The sequence below is a fragment of the Sinohyriopsis cumingii genome, chromosome 5 (assembly GCF_028554795.1).
Source record: "Sinohyriopsis cumingii isolate HCF-2022 chromosome 5, ASM2855479v2, whole genome shotgun sequence".
NCBI lineage: Eukaryota > Metazoa > Mollusca > Bivalvia > Unionida > Unionidae > Sinohyriopsis > Sinohyriopsis cumingii.
Window position 1 is genome coordinate 47399114 of NC_142965.1, and position 25440 is coordinate 47424553.

The 25440-nt window shown below is 34.8% G+C and overlaps 1 protein-coding gene across 3 annotated transcripts in view; it reads right to left on the bottom strand.

Annotated features, from left to right (window-relative positions):
* Window positions 1–2395: 2395 nt before the first annotated feature.
* The window catches only part of LOC149799099 (rab-3A-interacting protein-like), a 102309-nt gene continuing 79264 nt past the window's right edge, over window positions 2396–25440 (bottom strand). For all 3 annotated transcript variants that reach the window (XM_089958085.1, XM_089958086.1, XM_089958087.1), the window contains 6 exons: window positions 24511–24768; window positions 23474–23602; window positions 21801–21880; window positions 19391–19490; window positions 18555–18621; window positions 2396–9691 (listed from right to left, as the gene is read on the bottom strand). In XM_089958085.1, coding sequence (XP_089814211.1) covers window positions 9621–9691; window positions 18555–18621; window positions 19391–19490; window positions 21801–21880; window positions 23474–23602; window positions 24511–24768 — 705 coding nt within the window. In that variant the 3' untranslated portion in view covers window positions 2396–9620. The remainder of the gene's footprint in view (window positions 9692–18554; window positions 18622–19390; window positions 19491–21800; window positions 21881–23473; window positions 23603–24510; window positions 24769–25440) is intronic.

A 25440-nucleotide genomic window follows, 5' to 3' on the forward strand; every position in this document is an offset into this window, starting at 1 on the left:
TGTACATTCTTAGTGACATGCATTTATGTTCACCCTTTTTCTTCCATGAGACATATGGAGGATTAGATTCAGCTAAAGATGTAACCCTCCTTAAAGTTAATGTAATAATAATATTATTAATAATAATAATAATAATAATAGGGGTAACAACAACTATTATTATTATTATCATTATTAACGGTGGCAAAATACAAGTTACATCCTGTCCTGCAAACAAAAAGCTGCCAAGATTGGGACAGGTCAGTGTGTGTGTCTTGGGCATGTTCCTGGATAAGGCAATATACTCCAATTCAAAAACTGTCTCAGCACTATATAACCTATCATGTGTTGATGTACTATTAGAATCAATCAATTTACCTCACCTCCTGTCATAGTGATGTCTAGCACTGGGGCATCATGCCACAGACATGTAGTATGATGTCCCACCCAGTTACATTATTCTGACACCAAGCCAATCAGTCCTAACACTAACCTCTTAATGCTGAGCACCAAGCGAGGCAGCTGTTAGTACCATTTTTGTAACTCTTTGGTATGACTTGGTCGGGGATCGAACCCATGACCTCCCGGGGAAGATTGGTAGACACAAAACTGTTCACATTGATGCAAATGATTTGAGAGCATTTTCTAATTACAATCAATTTTATTAATATTCACTGCTTTTTCTGATAATAAAACTCACTGAATATGTTCATGATTTATGTCTATTTCCAAATTTACTCAAAAACAGAATACAAATACAAACCAAGAGGGGGGTAACAAGTTGAGGCAATTAGATAAAAGATCACACCATTAATGTGTGGATCTCATTCATTGTTAAGCTCATGCTTGAACTTAATCATATAAGCCATATTTCAGGTTTGATCATAACTGGAGCAAAATATCGCCCCTAGTGTGGTAAGAAGCTCAGTCAAACAGATGCAATTTCATCTCATTAATATCATCCAAGAGATTCATGATACAAGCCCATATTCCAAGTCTGCTAAAAATTGGATAAAGAAAATATTGCTTCAAGAAAGGTCACTAGCTCAGCCAATCAGATGAAAAATCAGCTCATTAACAGGGGTTTATCTCACACATTAATGAACCTGTCCAAAATCTTGGCGAGCATATATACCCCAGGTTTCATCAAAATCATATCAGAATTTGGCCTCTAGAGTGGTAAACAGCTTGGAAAGCAAATCAGGAGTGGTAACAAGCTCTGACAGCCAATCAGAAGTGGCATTAAGCTCTGACAGCCAATCAGAAGCCAGATCACCTCCTTAGTATGAGAAGATTTTCTTCATATTCAAGCTCTTTTCAGATATTAATGATATATGCCTGTATTTCAAGTTTGATCAAAGTCAGGTAAAACAAAATGGCCTCCCAAATGGTGACAAGCAAATATTTACAGTCCCAGGTCTGTGCAGTTTGCTAGGGGTAATCAGCAGGAGAAACAACACATACTGATTTGCAGGTGCATTATGCTACAGCAGATAGGATCTTTGTTGAGTGCAGTTTGACTTTACTTTTGAGTATATTAAGTCATTCATGCATCTTTTTATTCATTCATCGTTCTTCTTCTTCCATATTAATGAAACACCCCCTTATCTCAATTCCATCTTTACAGTTTCTATCACATCCACTGCAGTTCAAATTCCAGCTGTGACCTATTTTCCTCTTCCATTCAACCAATTATTTTCGCAATTAATATGTTCATACCTTTTAGTTTAGATGATGTAAATCTAATATTCTAATGATGGTTTTCAGTATCACGCAGCTGCAGAATATATTTTGAAAATTATTTTACAATGACATACTTTTTAGCCTAGAATGAAAATTTCATGAAGATTATATTAAATATAAAGTTCAAACTTTAAAGCATAAGTGCTTTGGAAGTTTGCCATCAGTTAAAAATATGTGTCAGCAGTGCATGTCAAGCTACCTGCCTCACATATAACCTTGTGCAAAATCTAGCAAATAACCAGCTCTGTGGTCTTTTAACAAAATGCACAATAAAGAACTCTTGAGTAACAGTGTCTGGAGTTGGGGATACTGTTATGTTCTTTAAAATGTTGCAGATTAACATGGGATTATATGTCAAAATCAAAGATGGTAAAGTGAATGAGACCCCCCCCCCTTGTAATACATACTCACCTATAACAATTTTCCAACTGTGAACTGGACAGATCCAGATCTGCCATCACATAAAGCACTTGCAGATCTGGTTCTGTGCAGTTTGTTAGGAGTAATCAGAAGAGCAAACAACACAGACCCTAATCTGTGGGTACATTATGATATAGCAGATCAGGATCTTTCCAATTTGACTAGACTTGTGAGTACATACAATACCTGCAATGTTGAAAACTACCAAATAAAGGTAATATAAGTATGCAAAGAGTAGTGAAAATGAAGTATATACAACTGTATTAATTTATTCAAAACTGCATAAGTACTGGGCTTGGCATATATAAACAGATGCCCAATAGTTCATATCTGTACATTAACTTGTTTCTGTAAAATAGTAAGAACCAGTTTCCAACAGAAAGATTCTATGAAGACCATTTCAGAAAGCTAAGTGCAGAAATAGCAAATGATCGAAGTTTAGTTACAATTCATGAAAAATATATATCTTCCAGTTTGAGTATTTTATTAGATATAAACTTTTAAAATACAAACTACAGGGAACTATAACACTGATATTTTATCATAATATACAAACACTAGTCAAACAAATTCTTTTTGATCAGTGCATATATTCATATTGTGCCATCAATGATATCAGGTCCAAGAGGTTTACTTTTGATTCTCTTCACTAACATTAATTTGATTTATACTCCCCAAAAGACCCAAAACCAAGGAAATACACACAGAACCAATTAAGGGTGGTTCTAAACCTAATGTCTGCTTTATCTGAATTAAATTCATTGTTCACATGAATAATAGGATCATAAAGATCTGAAAAGTTCAATTTTTTTCTGGAGAATGTGGGATAAGTTTGCGAAAAATATACATACATTATTATATAATGAATCACCAAACTGAACCATTCACTATAAATAAATAAAGGAATGGGAAAAATCTGCCATTTTACAAATGCACACGCATACATGTTAGCATGGTGCAAAGTTTAGGGTGGTCGAGTGGTCAAAGCATCTGCCTTTACAGATAACTTGCATCTCGCCTCTGTCTATGTGGGATCGAGTCTCTGCTCTGCCAAAGTGGTATGTGAGAAAACTTGCCAGTAGCTTCCAGTGGGTCAGTAGTTCTTCCTGGATTCTTCCTCCACTAAACATAATGGTGCCATGTATAGTCTATCATGTGACTGAAAAAGTGGTGTTAAACACATGCCACCCCACCCTTAAAAATGACGTGTGACTAAGATGAATAAGTGTATGAGAAATAATAACTGTATTTAGCATGTGATTAGCATTTACTTCACTAACTCATATGTCAAACCAACCAGAACCAGAAAGATCAGGTAAGAAAAAATATTCTTGCAAAATCCAGCCTATTCAAGATAGTTTAGGCACACATGATTGACTAAGTAAAGGGAAATAATCCATCGTAAGAGGGAAAAGCTGAATTTCAAAGTCAATGCAACTTCTAGTCATACCCTAAAAACAGGATAAAAAAATTATATTCAATTCATGGAATGTGCATACATAATGACAGTCATAATATATCCTCACAACTGAATCAATTCATTAAATAACACATGAACAATGCTCTATTAAATTCATAACAACCGATATTCTAATAGTTGAATAACTATAAATGTTTAAAAGAATACAAATGCCTTATAACAGTGCTTGAAAACTGACCATAAACACCAAACTAAACTGGATGGATGGATAGGTGGATAGAGAAGGTTAACATGAAATGCTCCTACTGCAGCCATTAAAAATTGTCAAAGAATTGTGCTTTACGTAATACAGGGAGCATGAAAGAATGTCTTGTAGCAGACTTATGCTGTATGGTTACAGTGCAACAAAACACTGTATCTCTTAAAACTAGTTTAAATGAAGCTAAAGGTAATTTTATTGCCAATGTTTTGAATTCCAAAACATCACCATAAATACTTACTTTTAAGTTAAGTCTGACTGCAAACTGCACAGACCCTGATATGCTGTCGCCTATTACACTATCAGGTCAGAGTCTATGCAATTTGTTATAAGTATTCAGTGGAACAAAAAACTGATCTGCTGGTGCATTATGTGACAGCAGATCTGGGTTGATGTTTGTAGCTGGACAAAACTTATAACTGAGAACATGTGGTAAACTTTGGTCAATACCTGGCCTGGTGGTCATAATACTCCAATGTCAAGTTGGAGGTTGCCAGTATCGTGTCGCCTAATAGTAATGGACTTGTCAACCACAAAAAAAAGGGTATAAAATCTAAAACTGAAAACTGAAGCTTTAAAATCAGATTATATCTCAGCTTGTACTATAAACCTGTATGATGTAAGACAAGAAATACATCCTTAACGCACTATTTTAATAAAATCACTGATTTCTGGACACACAGTACTCTAACTGTGATGACACAAAAAATTATTTAATTTCACTTAAAATTTACAATGTATCAACAAAACATCTCTCTCTTTTAACAACCACATCAACAGAAGAATACATTCAGAAGTATATATTTAAACTTCATCTTTTTGTTCATATTCACAATAAAATGAAAATAAAGAAATTTACATGTGTTAAGTCCTTTTGGTGTTAATTGGACTGGAGTAGTAAAAAGGAAACACTTTTTAAATAATGTTTACAAAGTGGCTCAAAGTACCAATGAAGAATTACTGATTGCAAAATACAATTAAAAACCAAACAAATTGGAATTATATTGTAGAATAAAAAAGTATGCAAAAGTTAGCCCAATTCCAATGAATCACAACTCTGATTTGCCTCTGAACTTTCATCAAGAATCCCAATCAAGCCTGATATTGCTCACCTGTCTTGCACAGATTGTTGACCAAATCAGTAAGCGGTCTTGTGCTGTACTGTAAGAACATGATCAATGAAAACTATATCGCATACTTCAGATCATATGAGTTTTACTCTAGGCTGCTGAACATTTTTTCCAAAGACAGTAACATAATTAATAATGCACTCTTTTGCTCTTAATCCAAGAACCTGATGACATAAACCTATTCACCAAGTTTTATCAAATAAGAAAAAAAGCTTCTGGATCATCTCATTAATATGCACTGATCTCTTTTTCAATATAGAACCTGTCCAAGTCAATGGCAATTTAAACTCTTTTTACGAAGCTGGAGATATATCCAAATGAAATTTTGTCTTTCGAGTGGTAATTTGTTCAGCCAATCAGAAAAAGATTTTACCATAAATATCATCTTGCTCATAATCAAGCTTGTAAAAATTCCTGATGATACAAGACCAGTGTTGCATCCAGGGCTTTACAAAAGATGGAGACCTTGCCTTTACTCTCTCTAAATTTGGGGTGGGTGGGGGAGCTGTAAACATTTAAGATCATGTACAATTGCTTATTTTTCCTCCGAATGTATAACACTGTCTACTTGACTTTAGTGCTGATTCAATGATACACAATGACACAGTATGGCTCATAGCTTCTCATATCAACTACATGAAGACTGCAACTCAAGAACCCATCTAGGTAAAGCTACAGCATGCATACACAGAACTGCTATAGCATTCCTTATCTTTTCACAAAACAAAAATACTCTTAACTGAAATAACCAATTATTTTACTTTCACATTTTAAAAAATGTGTGCAGACAATTAAAATGTGTGGAAGCATACTTATTTCGGCACTATTTCTTACACCAATTTACAAAAATGCATAAATCATGAAGTTCTGTCAATCAGATGCAACCCAGTAAGACTATTTAACAAATCTGATCAAAATCTGATAACAAATATAATTACTAGCCTACTGGCAAGCCTAGCCATTCAAATACAAGGTCACTATTACAAGAAGATCTTGATCATAATCATACTCAACCAAGATCTTGATGATTTATCCTTTTTAACAAGTTTGATAAAATCTTAGCAAAAATAAAATCTTTTCTGTGATAAAAAATGCCCAATCTGATGCAAGATCACTTTATAAATATGCCTACCCAACATATTGATAATGGTCAATTTACTTAACCTGATTAAATACAATCTCTTGAGTGATAAGCTTAGCCAATCAGATGCAAGATACATCCGTTAATATGTGCTGATTTCATTCATTATACAAGTCACTAGATACCAGGAAAATTATCATAAAAAAGCTATTAGAGAGTTTTTAAGCTCTGCCAATCTAATATAAGATCACATCATTAATATGCATGGATCTTACTCATAACTGACCATAGCAGAGATAAGCCAACTTGTTAGCATACCACAACATACACAATCAAATTTGTTTCCTCTGGCAATTGGATAAATATGAAGTACAATAAACACCATGCAAATGACAAAATTATTCCCATTCAGAATTTGGATATGTTATATACCGGTAGTACCAGTCTGCTAAGTGAAACATATTACACCAGCATCTCCCTCAAGTTCACCATTGTACCTGTGCTAACGGACTATCAAATTTTAAGTGATAGTACTGGTAAGCAGCCAACAGCTATCGACAGATGTTTGACTTGCATTTGGTGATTAGTTAATTGGACTTGTCGTGTCTCTTGATGATATAAGACTATTACTAAACTTAATGAAAACTGGATAAAAAATGACGTCTCAAAAGTGATAACAATCTCAGCCAATCTGATGCAAGATCACTGATCTACCTGATTATCCATCTTCGGTAGCCAAAGTTTCAATATGATAACCCATCTAGCCACCACAAAGTTTCAATATGATAACCCATCTAGCCACCGCAAAGTTTCAATATGATAACCCATCTAGCCACCGCAAAGTTTCAATATGATAACCCATCTAGCCACCGCAAAGTTTCAATATGATAACCCATCTAGCCACTGCAAAGTTTCAATATGATAACCCAATCTACACCTTGGTGTATCCAGCAGATATTTCTGTGCTTTTGGTCTGCGACTTTCATTGGATGCAGTGGCAAGCCACCGCATCCAATCAAAATTGTTAAAATTTGAACACTGCTCCTACATGATCCAGACAAGGGGAGCACACGTCTTGAATGGATGGATAAATAAGCAATTTTCCACTGCCGGTCATGTTTGTACAAATACCTTTCAATCAAATACACATGTAATGGCTTCCCTCTAATATGTAGTCATACTTTAAAAGATGTTAATCTTTGAAGAATGGTAACAAGCAGAGCCAATCCGATGCAAGATAACCTCATTACTATTATGAATGCGTTTTACTACTGAAAATGTCTGAGATCTTGATGACATATGCACATAATCCCAAGTTTTATCAAAATCTTTTTTTGAATATGGTCTCTGGAATGATAACAAGCTCAGCTGATCAGATAAGAGATCATCTTATTAACAAAACTTAATTAAGATCATAATGATGAAAGAACGTGTTCCAATTCTGATCAAAATAGGTTCACAAACGTATCTACCAGACTGGTCACAAGATTAGGACTGTTCCAGTAAAATGTACCTGGGACCCAGGGAAGGCACTTTTAATGAGGGGTACTCACCATTAGATGCAATTTTGAATTTTCTTATCATTTTAATATGAACTCTGTGAAATTAAAGTACCCTGGCATGTATTTTAATGTATCTGCCTTCCCTGCATACCATGTACGTTTAAATGGAACAGCCCTTAGCCAACCAGATGCTAAGTGACCTCATTATTATCCATGGCGCTTGCTCATTATCAAACTCATTTGAGAGACCTTGATATCGACCCAAATTCCAAGTCTGATCTCGACCAGAAATATGGATTCCAAAGCAATAACAAACATCTGTTGACAAAAAGATGTTAGAGGATGCATGAGGGATGCTGGGTTATACTTTAATCTCACTGTGCCTTATCAGCAGGTTAGATTTAAAAAATGTCTGAAATAGATTCAATCTAAGTGCCAAAAGTTTCAATGCAGACCAATCATAAATCTCAGTATATTCTTTGTTGATGTTTATAACTATCCTTAACAGTGCAAGCAACAAATTCAGTGATTCTTTGTGAATATCCATAAGGTTCAATGATCATTTGGCTTCCTCTGTTGTGAAATTTTAAGATATGCCATGGATTGAGCTTACAGGACAAGTTAGGCACTGACAACTTTAGACCAAATGCTTTTAATTAAATAGTTCTGCATAATTTGAAATTTCTTGATGCAGTTTATCAATTTCTTTATGCAGTTTATTAATTTCATTATTAATTTGAAATTTCTTTATGTATAATCAACCTCTTTTTGTAAAATATGCAAATATGATGCTTAACTAGAACTCTGATATACAATATAGGACAACACTTTTAGAGGCCTTGCATTAAAAAAAATATATATATATAATAAAGCAAACAATGAACATAACTATCTTCCACAATCTAAATTTCATTACACAATCTTGTACAAAATCATTGTCTTGATACATGTAATGAAAATGTATCACAGAATAAAACCTACGTAGGAATGCCCTGGGTTCAGTTTACATCTTGTCTTGAATTTAACACAAATTGTATTTCTTACCAATTACACAGACTGACAAATTATAACAAATGTCTCAACAGGTACCACATGATATACTAAAAAAAATTTTGGTCATAAATGTATTTGTTCTCTTTAATAATTATTTCTTTGAAACAATGGATCATATAAAGTTAAAGTTTTCATGACGTTTATTTCTTGACAAGTAAATATTCTGATGCTTAATTCTGCGGTGAAAAACATTATTAAACTTCACTGTAGTGGTTTGGGCTATATCCAACACAATTCACTTGTACTAATTCATCCACTGCTTTCTATTTCATTTACAATTCCTCTTTAAAATCAATTACACATTGCAAAGTGGGTGCTGAATAACGAGTCAGTCAATGTGATAATTGTGTTTAAAATTCGATAACTTCATTTTTAATTAAGTAAACTGAATGTCATTAAAAAAGGTTTACAGATCCACTTCATATGGCAGCAAATATAGCCTGAATATTAAGGAGCCGGAGGTCCTCAAAGCACAGCTACAAACTGTACCCATATCTACACTTTGCAGATCAATGCACTATTTCTGACATCTACTGAATTCAAGGCATGACAAAGCATCCAAAGCCACAATTCACTGGTAAATGGCAGAGTCCATTGCTGTTTTCTTTGCCATGAGAAACACTGGTGTGATTTTGAAAGGCTGCTGCATCCAATAAAATTGACTAATGCCACGGCCCAAATAGCTCATTGATCTTCCATGGTGAAAATATGGGAGTAAATCAGAGCCTTGTCAGCCAAAGATAAAGAAGAGGAAGTTTTTATCGATACGATATAGGACAGTGGGGACTGTTTTCTTGGAAGTTGTTCTCAGCAGGATGAAGGGGACAAACTCATGAATATAAAATGAACTGAAGGCAACAACAAATTCTCCCATCAAGAAGAATCTGCAAACTCTCACCTGCTACATGGTAGCAGAAGACAAGAGTCTCAAGAGCCACAGCCCAGCTGAAGTCCAGGCAAAAACTGGATCACAACCGCCCATGTGCACATAATTTGTATTTTTCACAATCTTCACAGCATTGTTCAGGTATGTTCAGATATAACCTAATCTAGCCAGGGACATCTGTTTCCTTAACCTGCTGATCTCATAAAACACCTCCTTATCTGAAATGATAATAAGCAATAATACATTTTAACTACGGGTTTAGAGAATATGTACTTTCTTTTTCTATTCATTATACTTTAGGAAAACATGTACAGTATATCAGGATTCAAACATGAAATAACTGATTGGTCAATTTATTTCTGTGCACGAAGTATGCACTACTACAAAAGGAAATAAATATTTATGTAAAAACCCTGTACAGCAACAAAAAGTTAGTTTGACTAAAAATGCATATCATCTACCTCATCAACAAGCATTATAATGTGATGACAACATATATGCCTCTGAAAATAACTTATTTTAAACAATACCATTGATAGAGACGGCATGCCATGTAACAAGGTTTCTATGGAACACTGTTTCTCACCTATGAACAGAATTTCAGGATCTATTTTAAGATAGCAGATGATTCAGGATTCAAGTTAATTTTGAAAACATCATGTTGAAGAATCAACTGAATGTGTGAAATTCATTATTTTTGCAAACCCTACTCTGTTTACCCTTCTAAATCACCCACATACTTAGAAGAGTTCCACCACTTTCTTCAAGTTCACTCATGATGGGAGATTCCCTCTTTAAAATTTTAACTCTATCATTGGCCCTGAGTTTTTATGACCTAGTTTTCTGTTTACACTGCTGAGACAAGAATTTGAGCACAGACATCACGCAAACAGTAATATTATAACAATATTACTTTAGTAAATTAGTGTTTTCATAATGGGCTTGATATAGGTCCATGGTTACCATGTATACTCACTTAAGTCAACACTGCTTCTACTCAAAATTCAATTTATGCAGAGTAGGGGTCATCATATAAGTGCAACATGCAAATATTTTTGACAAATCTAGGTGAACTCTATTTGCAGTACACAAAAATACTGTAAATTCAAATATTGTTACATTTTCATGCTACTATTCTCATTAATCCTTTACTGCATGATGACGCCTCATGATGTCAACCCCTTTATTGCATGATGATGCCTTATGATGCCAATCCCTTTACTGCATGATGATACCTTATGATGTCAAACGCTTTACTGCATAATGATGCCTTATGATGTCAACCCCTTTACTGCATGATGACGCCTTATGATGTCAATCCTTTTATTGCATGATGGCGCCTAATGATGTCAACCCATTTACTGCATGATGATTCCTTATGATGCCAAACCCTTTACTGCATGATGATACCTTATGATGTCAAACGCTTTACTGCATAATGATGCCTTATGATGTCAACCCCTTTACTGCATGATGACGCCTTATGATGTCAACCCCTTTACTGCATGATGATGCCTAATGATGTCAACCCATTTACTGCATGATGATTCCTTATGATGCCAAACCCTTTACTGCATGATGATGCCTTAAGATGCCAACCCCTTTACTGCATGATGAAACCTTTTTAAGCCTTTCATGACAAATTCTGTTAAGATACCCAATACTATCAAAATGAAGCTTATATACACATAATTATCACTTATACCATGTTGATAATGAAACTAGAAAATAATTATGAACCAAATCATTAGTTTCTTCACAAGATTAAAGCAGTTGCACAGTTAAATCTACACTCAACAGTTGTATGCAACAGCGTGTCCACCATTTGTAAATATTTACTCTGCATTCCGTATGTTGTGATGTGATGGTGTTTGAAATTTTGATTAGTACAGTTTCTCTCTCTCTCTCTGGGGCCCCAAGTGGCCGAGTGGTCTAAAGCGCTCACCGTTATGGATCACTGCCATCTCATCTCTGTCTGCGTGGGTTCGAGTCTCGGATTCAGCCAATGTGGATATGTGAGAAAGCTTGCCAGTAGCTTCTCGAGGGTCGGTGGTTCTTTCCGGGGATTTCCCGGTTTCTTCCTCCACCATTAATACTGGCTGCCATGTATAGCCTATTGCGTGCTGAAAAATGGCGTTAAACCCTACAACAACAACAACAACAACTCTCTCTCTCTCTCACACACACACACACACACACACACAGAGAGACACACACAGAGGGTATACTGAAGCTAATATCAACTTTGAAATGCATATATTTATTAAAGCAACTGAAGCATGTCAAGTTCTCTTTCTTTCTTTCGACAACTGTCTCTTTTGGGGGGCTTATTTTTATCCAAAAGTCAAAAAGAGTACCCATTTTTTAATTATGATCATCGAAACACGAATATAAAAAAGCACTGCTTCCAAACAAACTACAGATTATATTTCCTATGATATTCTATGCACCAGACAGAATTATTAATACCTAATTCACAGCTGAGTCTCATTCCAAAAGTACTGTATTTTTGGCCCCGAGTGGCTGAGTGGTCTAAAGCATTCTCCGTTACGGACGACTGCCATCTCACCTCTGTCTTTGCTGGTTCGAGTCTCGGATTCAGCCAAAATAGGTATGTGAGAAAGCATGCCAGTAGCTTCTCGTGGGTTGCTGGTTCTTTCTGGGGTTTTCCCGGGTTCTTCCTCCACCATTAATACTGGCTGCCATATATAGCATATTGTGTGCTGAAAAATGGCGTTAAACTCCATAACAACAACAACAACAACTGTATTTTTGACAAGTTAGTTTATACTCAAAACATTCTTTTTATTCTGATCTTTGAATTCACATTACTTTAAATCTGCCAGTTTATACACCTCTGTGCTCTGTTAATCACTAGTACTGATGATATGATTGTAAAACTTGGTTTGAACTGCTTTCTGACATCTTGAGTACATATGCATTTACATGGTTTATACATAACAAATTTTGTTACTATACAGCAGCTTCTTAAATACTGTATACAAAACAGAAAGATCTAATGGAATGGCATACTTAAAGTTGTTGTTGTTGTTGTTGTTGTGGGGTTTAACGCCATTTTTTAGCACACGATAGGCTATACATGGCGGCCAGTATTAATGGTGGAGGAAGAACCCGGGAAAACCCCGGAAAGAACCAGCAACCCACAAGAAGCTACTGGCAAGCTTTCTCACATACGTTTGCTGAATCCAAGACTTGAACCCACGCAGACAGAGGTGAGATGGCAGTGATCCATAACGGAGAGCACTTTAGACCACTTGGACACTTGGGGCCCCTGCATACTTAAAGAGTGCTGGGTTAAGAAGCAATATTAGTTGTAAGAGTTTTTATGAATAAACAACAGATTTAAAAGCCTAGCACAGTTGGATTTTGAGGATTGTCCAATAAATTTAAGTTTGTTTATTTTTAAGTAAACTTAAGGCTTTCATCATAAATTGTGCTAGTTTCCATGATGCAAAGTAAATGCATGATATACAAAGTAATTCCCACTTATCTAAGAGGATAATCTTAACACATCTGAAAGCTGATCTTCTCTATTTTTCTTAACAAAATTCTTAGAGTGCAAGAGCTTGGTTCATCATCAGTGGTCATGATGGTATATTCCATGTGTTTGGATCAAAATAATGCAGTACCCAAGTACATAATATGTATGTCAATAAATATGCATACAAATTATCATATTACTTTTACCTTCATGCTTTATGAATCATTTGTCATTCTTCAGTTTTCATTCAAGCATTCTGAACTTGAACATAGGCATTGCTGTTTGGGAGATTTGGTTTGAAATCTCTAATAATGTATTATTATCACTGCATTTTTTGTTTTGTACCATAGTAACCAAGTTTTTTGGTATAAATTCAACAAATTAAATGTTAGACCAAAATACTTTTCAATATTTGAAATGTTTACGAAGACCATGCGAGTGCATCCAAGAAAAATATAAGCACTAAATATACTGTATAAACTTTATTGATTTTAAGTTTTCAATCTTAACACTTCACTGAAAACAAAACACCTATTGTTGCTATATTTGATAGAACTTGGACAATCCAGGTAAGTCATTAGAAAATGTCATTTTTCTCAATCATAACTTAAAAAAATTCAAAGTATGGCTGATTGAGCAAGAAAGAAGAAAGCTTAATATGATTAATACTAAATATATGTACTTTTGTCATGATTTCACACATTCTATACTGGATTTGGTTGCCATGGCAACCAATCATAACATCCCCTGCATGCTGAAATAAAGTACACCCAATACCCATCCAGTGGCCACAACAAATGTTCCACTATAAAGAAAATTATTATTGCAAAAGAAGTAAACTCAAAAGGGATGACAAATTGCTGAATTAATGGATAAATCCTGCACAAATCAGAATGTTAAACCTCCAGACTGATGTGCCGGAAAGGGTTAAGAAATGCATATATGGTAAGCATTGTGTTTATCGGTTTCATGATGTATTCCTTACACAATACTTTTATCTACAGTTATTTGGATTTTAAAAATGTGACAATATTATGGGTAAATTAATTATTATCCACTGCAACGTGAAGTGCCTGTCAATGTTGTTCACCATGGGTGTTTGCTAGCAAGTATACTGATTCCATTTTTGTGCAAGTCCAAATAACCTGTATTTGTATTAATATTTGCTTTAAAACACTGTGTTTGATGAAATAATAATTTTGATTTAAATTGCATTTTCCATTTCCATAAGTTAGATTTAATTCCCAAGTGATATTTCCCAAGTTTTCTGCCAGTGCACTTGGCCCAATAAGCCCTTGGTTTGTAAAGGCAACACTCACTTTGTTTTCATGTTGATAATCCTTTTGTTCGAGTAGTGAATTTAATACATGTATTTGTTCAGTGCCAAGTAAAGTTCTACAACGTCATGTGCATGGTTGACCTGAATCCCTTAGCTTATAAAAGCAGTACCCTGATTGTTTTCCCATGTGACAACCTTGTTCAGTACCAATTAACAGGGGGGTGGTTATCTGAAATCCCTGTGATCATGCTGCACAAGTGGCATGTGTTCAAGCCTTTAATAGATTTCACAGACTGTATAATCAAGGTGTTACTTACAAAGCCCTATTTTTGTAATAGTATGTTACCTTAAATTGAATTAATCATATAAATCAATTTAAAATGTCCAGCATTATGGATTTTATTAGACTTAATTAAGACAAATTTTAAGTTTTCAATTTATTTCTGACATATTCAACTCAATAATGTAATTTGTATTTTACATTTTTTTAATAAATTTTCCTCTCTTATTAAGTTTGGCTTGTTTACTTTTCCAAAGTGCAGCTCTGAATTAGATGGATATGATTCGCAAAATACACATCGATTTATAGCACGGTGAAAGAGAAATTAGCTTTTTGTAGTCCTAAAGAAAGAAAAAAAAAAAGGGGGGGTAGACTTATATTCCAGTAAATATAATAGTCATCTTGGTTCAGGATGGGTTTTGAGAAGCCCTGGGTGGCCGAGTCATCTAAGGCACTTTTCAGATCAATGACATCTCACCTCTGTCTGTGTGGGTTTGAGTTCTAGGCTCAGCCAATGTGCATACTGAGAAAGCTTGCCAGTAGTTTCCCCATTGGTCAATGGTTCTTCCAGGGGTCTTCTCTAAACAGCTGTACTGACTGCCACTGGTTTCACTGGGCCCATTCCATGCTGAGGATCTATGCAACCAGATGTTAACCAAAACATCTGACCAAGGTCATATTACAGTATAACCTGTCTTGAAAGACCACCCCTTCTGCCAAAAAATAATGGTGTCTCAAAATAGATGGTCTCTCATAACAAGTCACAACATTATATAATCAATAAGTGCATGGTAATCCAGGTCTCTCAACACAGTTGGTCTCTCAAGACAGGTTTTACTGTACAAAGTAAAAGAAAAAAATACCCATTTAATTACATTTTGATTCAGAGTAATATTACATCCTTATTTCATGTAATTATAAATACACAAAGCCTTATAAAGAATCCGTATAACTCTATCTACTTTCTTTTAAGATACATCTATTCTGGCCCTCTTTGCCAAGGCACAGTAAAGGCTATTTCAGTGTATTACACTGAACTGATTAATACTATACCGACCATGACATGGATAATTTTACCAGTGAAATGAAAATGGAATGCAGAATGAACACAAACAAAAAGCAAAATGAATGTAAATGAAATACAGAATGACTGCAAACAAATTCAAATGGAGAATAAATTTGAATGAAAGAAAGATTCACTGCAATGCAATGAATGATAAATGAAACACAAGTTTATTTCATGAACGGATATAAAAACTGAAAGCCATTTCGCATAATAATCCAGATCTAATTCTTCATAATGACATATTATTTACCATTTACAAGATGTGTTACATTGTTCTTGTTGTGACAAGCATAAACAAAAGCCCATTAAAGGGACTGATGCTCCGCTGGCTAAAAAGAATTTCTAAGAAATCAATATTAGACTATCTCTCCTTTCAACTCCTCAGTGTTTAAACAGAGCTGCCAACCTTCCAGACTCGCAATTAGTGAAAAGAGGGATACAAATTAGTGAATTTTGAAGACAATTAGTGAAAAATTATACCCTGACACTAGCTCCATCCACTTTGATGGTCAATACTGAATTATTTGAAAATCCAAAAATAAGACTAAAACATATTATTTTATGATTACAAGTACAAATTTATTTGCAGCCAAATTTACTGATATACATAAACTCTATTTGTCATGATATGATGCTGTGGCAGCCTTGAACTTCAATCAGATAATGGTAAATTTGTTTCAAAACAGTTCAGGCTTCTTGCCTTCTTTTTAATCTTGGTGACTAAAATTGTTACAAATTTTCAGCACCTAAGGAGGCACTAAAGTTTGTTTTATTTTTCCTTACAAAGGGAAATACTGTTTCACTGTCACTGTTGCTGATCTCCAACTGAGAAAGGTAGGTTATGTTCAACAAGAAAACTCATAATGCTTCAGCATTGGTAGCTTGCAGATCTTGAGTACGTGGCTTAAAGTACTTCAGTGATGAAATCTGCTGGGTGTTATTCAGTTTGCAAATATCTATGTGCTTTTTGCAAGCTGTGTGCTTTTCACATTGTTCTGCCACATGCCCACGGGGGTTCGTATTGTTACTTAAAATTGAACTGTCATACATGTACTATATAACAATATTATTATATAGTAAGTATATGTATGACTAGTAAATTGTAAGCAACAATATGAACCTCAGTGCACATTCCCAATTTGACAATTCATGGCATACTACTTTACAAAAAGCATAATGTACATTGATATTTGATGGCTGAATGTAAGGTCAATTTTGGTGTGCTCCAATCTATATTTCACCTTTTGTGGAATACATATCTTTTTCCATGGAGGTGAAAACATGTTAACTGTTGTGTAGCTTAACTATGAAATGGTATTAATCCGCAAGATGAAACATCAAACAATTAACGATTAGTGGTGTTGGTGCATGCACAGAAAAATATGAACTCAAGCAAATTACAATACATGCTAATATTTCAATATCTGAAAAAATCCTACACTCGAAAAAGCTGTCTTTATTTGGTGTTTGCTTTAAAAAAAAATTAGTTCCTACAAGTATATAAATGTCATAAAAAAAATCAGTTGGGCCCCAGTCTTCTTCACGAGTATTTGTAAAATTTCTGTTCTAAATATAGATTATATACTTTACAAAGCTTGCTACATGGCAAACTGAAACAACAGAATCTAGTTTTACTAACACTGCAACTAGCAGTACAGGACCGTTATGGGTATGAGTGACCACTGCTGCTATTTTGACTTGCACTTAATGAATATAACTTATTTTTATTAATGATTTAAGCCAATTGTGAATTTAGGAATTCATGATTTTTGTGTGTGTGGCATGAATTCATGAATCGCTATATTGAGTTGTGAAATTCATGCGAAAATCGTGAGGGTTGGCAGGTCTGTTTAAACCACATCTGATATTCTTCAGCTATAATAATGTCAAATTTGCCACTGCTGCAGCCATACTGGATGTAAGATCTGCACCCTTTTCATTTAGGATTAACAAGTACTAAGAACAAAAGTTTCAAAATAGCTGCTGTATTGGATATCAGATCAGCACCATTTTCATTTAGAGTGAAGTAGACATCACAAGAAGTCTTTAGTGAAAACCAATGTTATTATGACCATCCTTTCAGGAGAAGAGATAACAAGAGTTTCAAGATGGCCATGGTGGTGGTCAGAACCATTTTAATTCAGGACCAACTAGACCTTGCAATGAATGTAAAGTTTCATGGCAGACCTTACAGTAGTTTTGGAGTAGCAGGAACAATCTCATGCTAATGGGTATATGGACAGCATCCCATAAATTCTGCAGGTCTATAAGCAGTAGAACTAAAATTAATCACCGTTGATCATTTTATCAATACCATTCATCATATCTGTACAATCTTTATTTTAAGAAACAAGCTAAGAAATAATATTTGCTGTCAAATACTCTAAAATTTAACATACACACTTAGTGCAGTTTAATTTTAATTTATTGCAAATTCAATGCTCTCGTTGCAGTTTATACATTTACTTTTAAATTAAAGTACACTTGCAATAAAACAAAATAAAAAAGCTGTTCTTTCACTTTACAGTAACAATCTCACTGACAGAACATCTAACTTATTAAATGTATTCCCATTTTATTTTAAATGAGGGAAAATGAAAGGAAATAAGAGATGAAAGTAATAAATGCAAAAATATCTGAGGCCTTAAACAAAAAATGATGAGATTACAAGTGAAATGAAAACAGAATGAAAATGCAATATAAATGAAATGCAGATTTGGTAAAATTACCCATTTAGAGCCTGTAATAGAAAATCCATTTCCTTTAAAGTAATAAACTGTGTGTAGAATTCCCACTGAAAAAAAAGCCATGATGTATAATCTGGTCAGATCAATCTGATGATGATATTGTAATGAATGGCTGTGAACAATGACAGAGATAATGTCAAGCACTGTCATTTAATATTGATTTCTGGAGTATCTTAAAATGAAATAAAACTTTAGAAATTAACTTACCCTCTGCTTTGACCAATCCCTGGTGTATGTATCGTATGTAAGTGTAAAAATCACATACTGCTGCAATCTGAAATGAGTTACTTGGTAAAATTATTCTGCTTATAACACACTTTAAAAAGACGATATCTTATTACGATATCTTATTACACAGCATGAAGCTAAGACTACAAATCATTTACATGCTAAAGAAGCAAAGATGATCTTACATTCACCATTGCTGATCACATATAAAAATATTAAACAGGTTATTTTACACCATAAATTCTATGTAGCCTCCCAGTTTAATCTGAACAAAATCACACCATACGTACAAGATTTGTAGTTACAAAAATGCTGTGCTTGCAGTATTTTAATGTTCTGATTACAACCTGCTCTAATTATCACCCTAGTTCTTTCATACTGAGGTTTGCTCACCCAATTCTACAGTGCTTGATGTACTTACCCTTTTTCTACACTCCTGTGATACACTTACTATATTTCTACAGTGCTATAATATACTTGCTCTATGCCTGCAATACTGAGATATATACCTACCCTATTACTAAAGTGCTGTGATACAGTTACCCTGTTTCTTCAGTGCCATGATATACAAACCCAATTTTTCTACAGTACTGTGATATACTTACCCTAATTCTTCAGTGCTGTTATACACCTACCCTATTTCTACAGTGCTGTGATACACATACCCTATTTCTACAGTGCTGTGATACACATACCCTATTTCTACAGTGCTGTGATACACCTACCCTATTTCTACATTACCATTATACAAATACCTTGTTTCATTAGCGCTCTGATACACCTACCCTATTTCTACAGTGCTGTAATATACTTACCCTATTTCTACAGTGTTGTGATATAGAATACCATTCAGAGTCATCTCCCAGTCGGATTTTGTAATTGCACAGATGATGTGTTTCTGTTAAACTACATTTCCTACAAATAGAATTAAGACACATTTAAACATGTCAATTTTTATACTACTAAAACCATTCTCAAAATAGAGCTATGTAGTGTCAATAAATTAACTTTAAGACTTCCTTGGCACAATAGGTTCTTTCTAGAATTTCAGGGTTGAAAATGTACTAAGATGCCAATTCAGACATTTTTTAAAAACTTTGTTCTTACATGATAAGGCCAGATTACTTGAATTTGACATGTGCAATATTTCAATATCAGCCAAACTCAGACATCAAACTGCATGTGTTTGGTTATGTGATTAGTCTTTGGTGATGTAATTGGTCACTGATCATATAAAAACAATGATCATATGTGATTTGCTCAGTGTAAATATATGCAGAAGCACTTGGGAAAGGCTTTAAACCCCTTGGACTCAAATGTAACATCTGATCCAACAAATTTTTACACAGAGTATGATCCCTAAATGCTTCTGATCCAGCAAATATTTACACACTTTGTATGATCCTAATAAACTATAATGTTCCAATTACCAGACAAAACAGGAAGACAGAACAATTTCACTTTTTTTTCTCACTACAGAACATTGTTTCAAGTGATAATTTCAGGAGGCCTCTGTAGCCGTGGTGGCCAAGTGGTTATGGAAATGGGCTCTAGACAAGAAGGGTGTGAGATCAATTCTCACAATTTGATCATCTCATATTGGCTTCTGTGGTGTGTCTGCAGGAAAGGCACTTTACTTGCCACAGTTCAATAGAACAATCAAGTAATGATGTGCCATAAAGCTCTAACCCAACCCAATCCTTACCCTGTAATATAAAATAACAATGATAATGGGAATTAACTCCTGACAGTTTTTCCATTGTAACTCTAATGCAAGAAACAGCCATCTAAATCACGAATTCCTGTTTGCTATCCTCCCAACCCAACCCCCATTCCATATTCAGACTAGGTCCAAGATACAAATATCAATATACTCTGCCTCTAAGGTATAGCTAAACGTTAAGCTTATGTATTAAAATAGACAATGAACATACATATGAAAAGACAATGAGTAAACATATGTATCAAACTAGACACTGAGCATACCTATGGAAACAGACATTGCATGTACTTAATGGTACACCAGTTTTAAATTGAAACATATAATATCCTTGAGGAAAGACCCTCTAAAGCATTTAGTGAACAACAGTTATGTTAATTACTCTACTGACCAATGTATAATATGCACATGACTGTAAAAAGTGAAGACCCATACCCATCATCAATCTGCTGACAGATATGGGTCAATTATGTGAGTGTGTGGAGTGTTTGTACACAAATCCAGTATACTGATCCCACTATGGCTTCCTGATTGGTGAAAAAGTAATACCCATATCTGACTGTTATCTCCCCGTGCAGGTCTGGGAATGAAGAGTAGTCCCAATATGCCCTACTCCATGTCATAAGTTGCTGCTGTTGTTGTAGGGTTTGACACCATTTTTCAGCACAAGATAGGCTATACATAGGGGCCAGTATAAATGGTGGAGGAAGAACCTGGAAAAACCCGGGAGAGAACCACCGACCTGCGAGAAGCTATTGGCAAGGTTTCTCACATACCTACATTGGCCAAACCCGAGACTCAAAAACCCAGACAGAGAAAGGTGAGATGGCAATGATCCATAACGGTGAGCGCTTCAGACCACTAAGCCACTTGGGGTCCCCCCCCCCACCATGTCATAAGAGGCAACCAACGGAGGTAACGTGTTTGCTGTAAGATTTGTCCTTTGATGGTGTTTTTGGAATTTTTAAAGGACTGCAGTTTAATGAGAAATACTGATCTCAAGTTAAAAGATTTTTCCCTTTCTTTGCCAGAACAATTTTTTTCATACCTTTTCTGGAGGTTTTTGCAATATGACTGCCTTGTATATTTTGTCCCATGATTGATATTTACTTTTGGTTGGTGGGGTTTGTCTTCCTGGGAATTTTTGCAATGTATTTCATGTACCATTTTTGTCAATTGGTTTCTGCTCAGAACAATATAGCTAGGAATGTGCTGACATGCCATTAAACCCTATACATACTGACTGCTCTCACAGCAACTATGCGAATTATAGCCAATGGTGCATAAAAAGTAGGTCAGAGTGATCTTTAATACATACTGAAAGATAAACTATGTCACAGAATGTATATATCTATTGAAAGTCTTTCAACAAGTGCAAAAAATACTGGCCTACATGGAAAAACTTGACAATTTTAATGACGATGACAACACAATGATGATAACACCAAGTTATGGTATAAGACCACCAGTATGTTTGTGAGTGCAAACTAAAAACTAAAACAAACCTTGGATATGAGTTGTCTCCTGGTATAGGCTCAATAGCTATATTATTGTCTTCAACACAACACTGTACACGTTCTGCCAACTGAAATAAATCAAGTATGTTTATTTAGTCATAACTATTTTACCCAAACAGAGATTTCATCTAACATCAGTTGCTTCTGATGGAAATGATTCTTCAATTGAATCTGACCACTAATGCAAATCTGACACCACTAGTTAACACCAGTGACAATAAAGGCTTGAATGTTCCACTTATAATACTATTAAGAAAATGGCTTTATTGTACTTAAATTTAGCTGACTAATGACATTAGTTATTAAATCATTTTATAAATTCTACTAAGGACCAAGGCTTCTGTGGCATATTGAGCTTTAGATGTCACACTATAAATTTCATTCCAGACCAAGGCTTTTTGTGGCACAATATTCATTAAATGTCACACCATAAATTTCATTTAGGACCAAGGTTTCTGTGGCACAATGAGCATTAGATGCCTCATTGTATAAATTCAAACTCAGGACCAAGGTTTCTGTCGCATAATGTGAACGGATGTTATATTGTATAAATTTCACTCAGTAACAAGGTTTTTGTGGCACAATGAACATTAGATCTCACTGTATAAATTTCACTCTGGACCAAGGTTTCTGTGGCACAATGTACATTAAATATCATACTGTATACATTTCACTCAGGATGAAGGTTTCTGTGGCATAGATGTCACACTGCATACATTCCATTTCAGACCAAGGTTTCTGTGGTTTTATTTAATGATGGTAATTCAGGCTTCTATACATGGTGCAGTGTAATGCCAGGTGTTAACTTATGTTAGTTTCTTCAGTGAGAATGGAGATGATGTTCTACTTGTTGAGAAAACTACACAGCATTTAAAGTCATCATTCTTAGGATTGAAATTATTTATTGACACTTTTATTGTTGTGGTTTACTTTTCATTTTTAGTGTTTCTGTAGAGATAAAAAAAGAAATGAATATACAAGTATAATGTTTATACTTAACATTCTATTTAATGAAAAATAGTTTTTTTTAGTGTGACTGCTAACAATTCAATTCTGATATTATTAAAATAATGAGCATGTACTTTTTATTTTCGTCTATGTTCTTTTGAAATTGAGATTATACAAGGAACTCTCAGAAATAGGCTGGGGAGCCCCAAGTTCCATGAGTGACAAGTCCAGGACACTTCATCCTGAAATTCTCTTGACATTCCTGGTATTTACTGCAGACCAAAAAGTACCAATAGTTAGAAAATGTACAAAAATATAAAAATTTGCTACAGTGGTATGAAACATACAAAATACTTTAATTTGTCAGCAAATATGGGTCTAAACAGTTTGTTAGAAGTAATCAATAGAACAAACAACATAAACCCTGATCTGCTGGTGCATTATGTTATGGCATATCAAGTGAAATACTGTTTGCAGTTGGACTTAATTTATGAGTGAGTAAATATACCATGTAAATATGCTATCCAACTTTCATTTGTCTATATAAGAAAGATTATCAGCAATCTACCGACATGCTTCATCGAATGTATGGATGTACATACAGACATATGGAAGGACAAAGGACAAAGGTATGGAAATATAGATAGAACTAAATCAAGACTATGAATTATACCATTCCATACCAAACATGAAACATTCCCTGCATGACTTACCTTTGAGTTAGAGAAATTCAAACAAGGCCAAATATCCTCTACAATTATTCTGGACAAGAAATGTGAGCTTCTTCCTAAGTCAGACTGTAGTCTCCAACATTTGAATTCTTCCATACATACTGGGTCAATCTGAAAGTGAAGCAATACAAGTTCATGACAAACTTCCTATGCAATGCATAAAGCTGTCAGAAAGAATGTTAAACAGTCAAATAGTCATTAAAAATGATAAATTATAAAAAATTAAGTGCATCCTTAGTATTTATAAATGACAGCTGAAACAACATCAAACAAAGTATTACTGGAGAACACAGCAGTAATGAAACTCAATGCATTTTCCTTCTCAAATATTTCTTAGGCTTCTCGACCTGTTTCTAACCAGAAATGGTGGGTCTGCTGTACGTGAGATCTTCTAATTCAGAGAAAAAATCCATGGTTACCTAAAAGACTAAGCCTTGATTCATATCAATGTTTAGTCAGAGGATGAGAATCTACTTGAAACTTGAAGATAAAATCTCCCAGAAGTTATTAACGATACCTGCATGAAATTTAAAGTGTTGACCCATTTTATCCCCTTAATAAAATAATATTGCAACATATCAAAGTTCTCATTTGAAAGGCACTATCATTTTTAACGTTCCAGTTTTCTGAAAACAAAAACAACTTGCTTTCTCTTGTGATCCTTACACAATCTTGAATTTTTCCCTTATTTGATCTCAATGACACGTAATGATTTTTTGTAAACTTAACAATCAAAGCTGGATGGTAATCCAACTATGCACAAGCATTAGATTTAGCTATTAGACAAAAAATGTCAGGTCAGTGAAAACCCTATGACATATAGATAAAGATTTGTGACTATGCAACTATCATTTCATGTCCTATGTGAGAGGCTGCTCAAAAATAAAACAAGGATTCTGGGAAAAACCATGTCTTATATGAAAGTACAACCTTCAAAACTAAACATATAATAATGACAATGTAACATTTTCTTGCTTTTATTATGGCAGGCAAGACAAACATGTAGAGGGTTGACTTACCTCTTTGCATCTGTCATTCTTTGCCTCCTGTTGGGCCTCTGCCTCTTGCCGAGCCTCTTTTGTGAACTCGTGGTGGCTTGTGGAGCGGCGGTGAGTTTTCCAGAATGGTTTACCTCCCTTTTCCTTATCTTTATCCTTTTTCTTCTCTGTGCTGTTATTGATGCAGATCTGAGGGTGGAGGTGCTTGTTGGGGGAGCTGGGGGTTGAAGTCAGAACCAGCTGCTTCAGAGCTAATACTTCAGCCTCAAGAATCTCAACCTGAATGCAAAGGCAAAGAAGAAACTACCTATAATGGTCCAATGATCACTGCATGCAAAAAGTGTATGAAATGACAGTCACAAAACCTTTAACACAAGAATTCTGCAGAATGTCAGGTTCCACTTGCTTCATTAAGAAATATTCCAAACTCCAGCAATGTCACTTGAACATGAAAACTAGGTCACCAAGACCTCCCTTTACCAATGATGAACAGCACACTCCAAAATGACTACATCCATCAAGTTTCACAACTGACCAGGCAACATGATCAGAAAAGTAAGACAAAATGCAAACACTTAACACTGATGCCAATACCAACCATAACATCATAAAAGTGACACCTAAATCTCCAATACTTCACATACGAGACAAAACTCCTAACAATATTGGTGATGATTCAACTGTCTCTACTACTATCATTTCTATCCCTCTACACATCCCCTTGCATACTTAATGATGTTGGGACTTTAGACTACAGTCCCAACATACACTCAGTTGCAAGGCATTTGAAGAGCTAAAGATACCTCAGATAACAGCTTCCACTGTCACTACAAACTGATAACGTTGATCTATCAGCTCATGCAGGTGAAAACAAAACAAAACGAGACCCTTGAATGGACTGAGACCCTTCAATGGACTGATGCTATACTGGGTGAAAAGAATTTCCAGGAA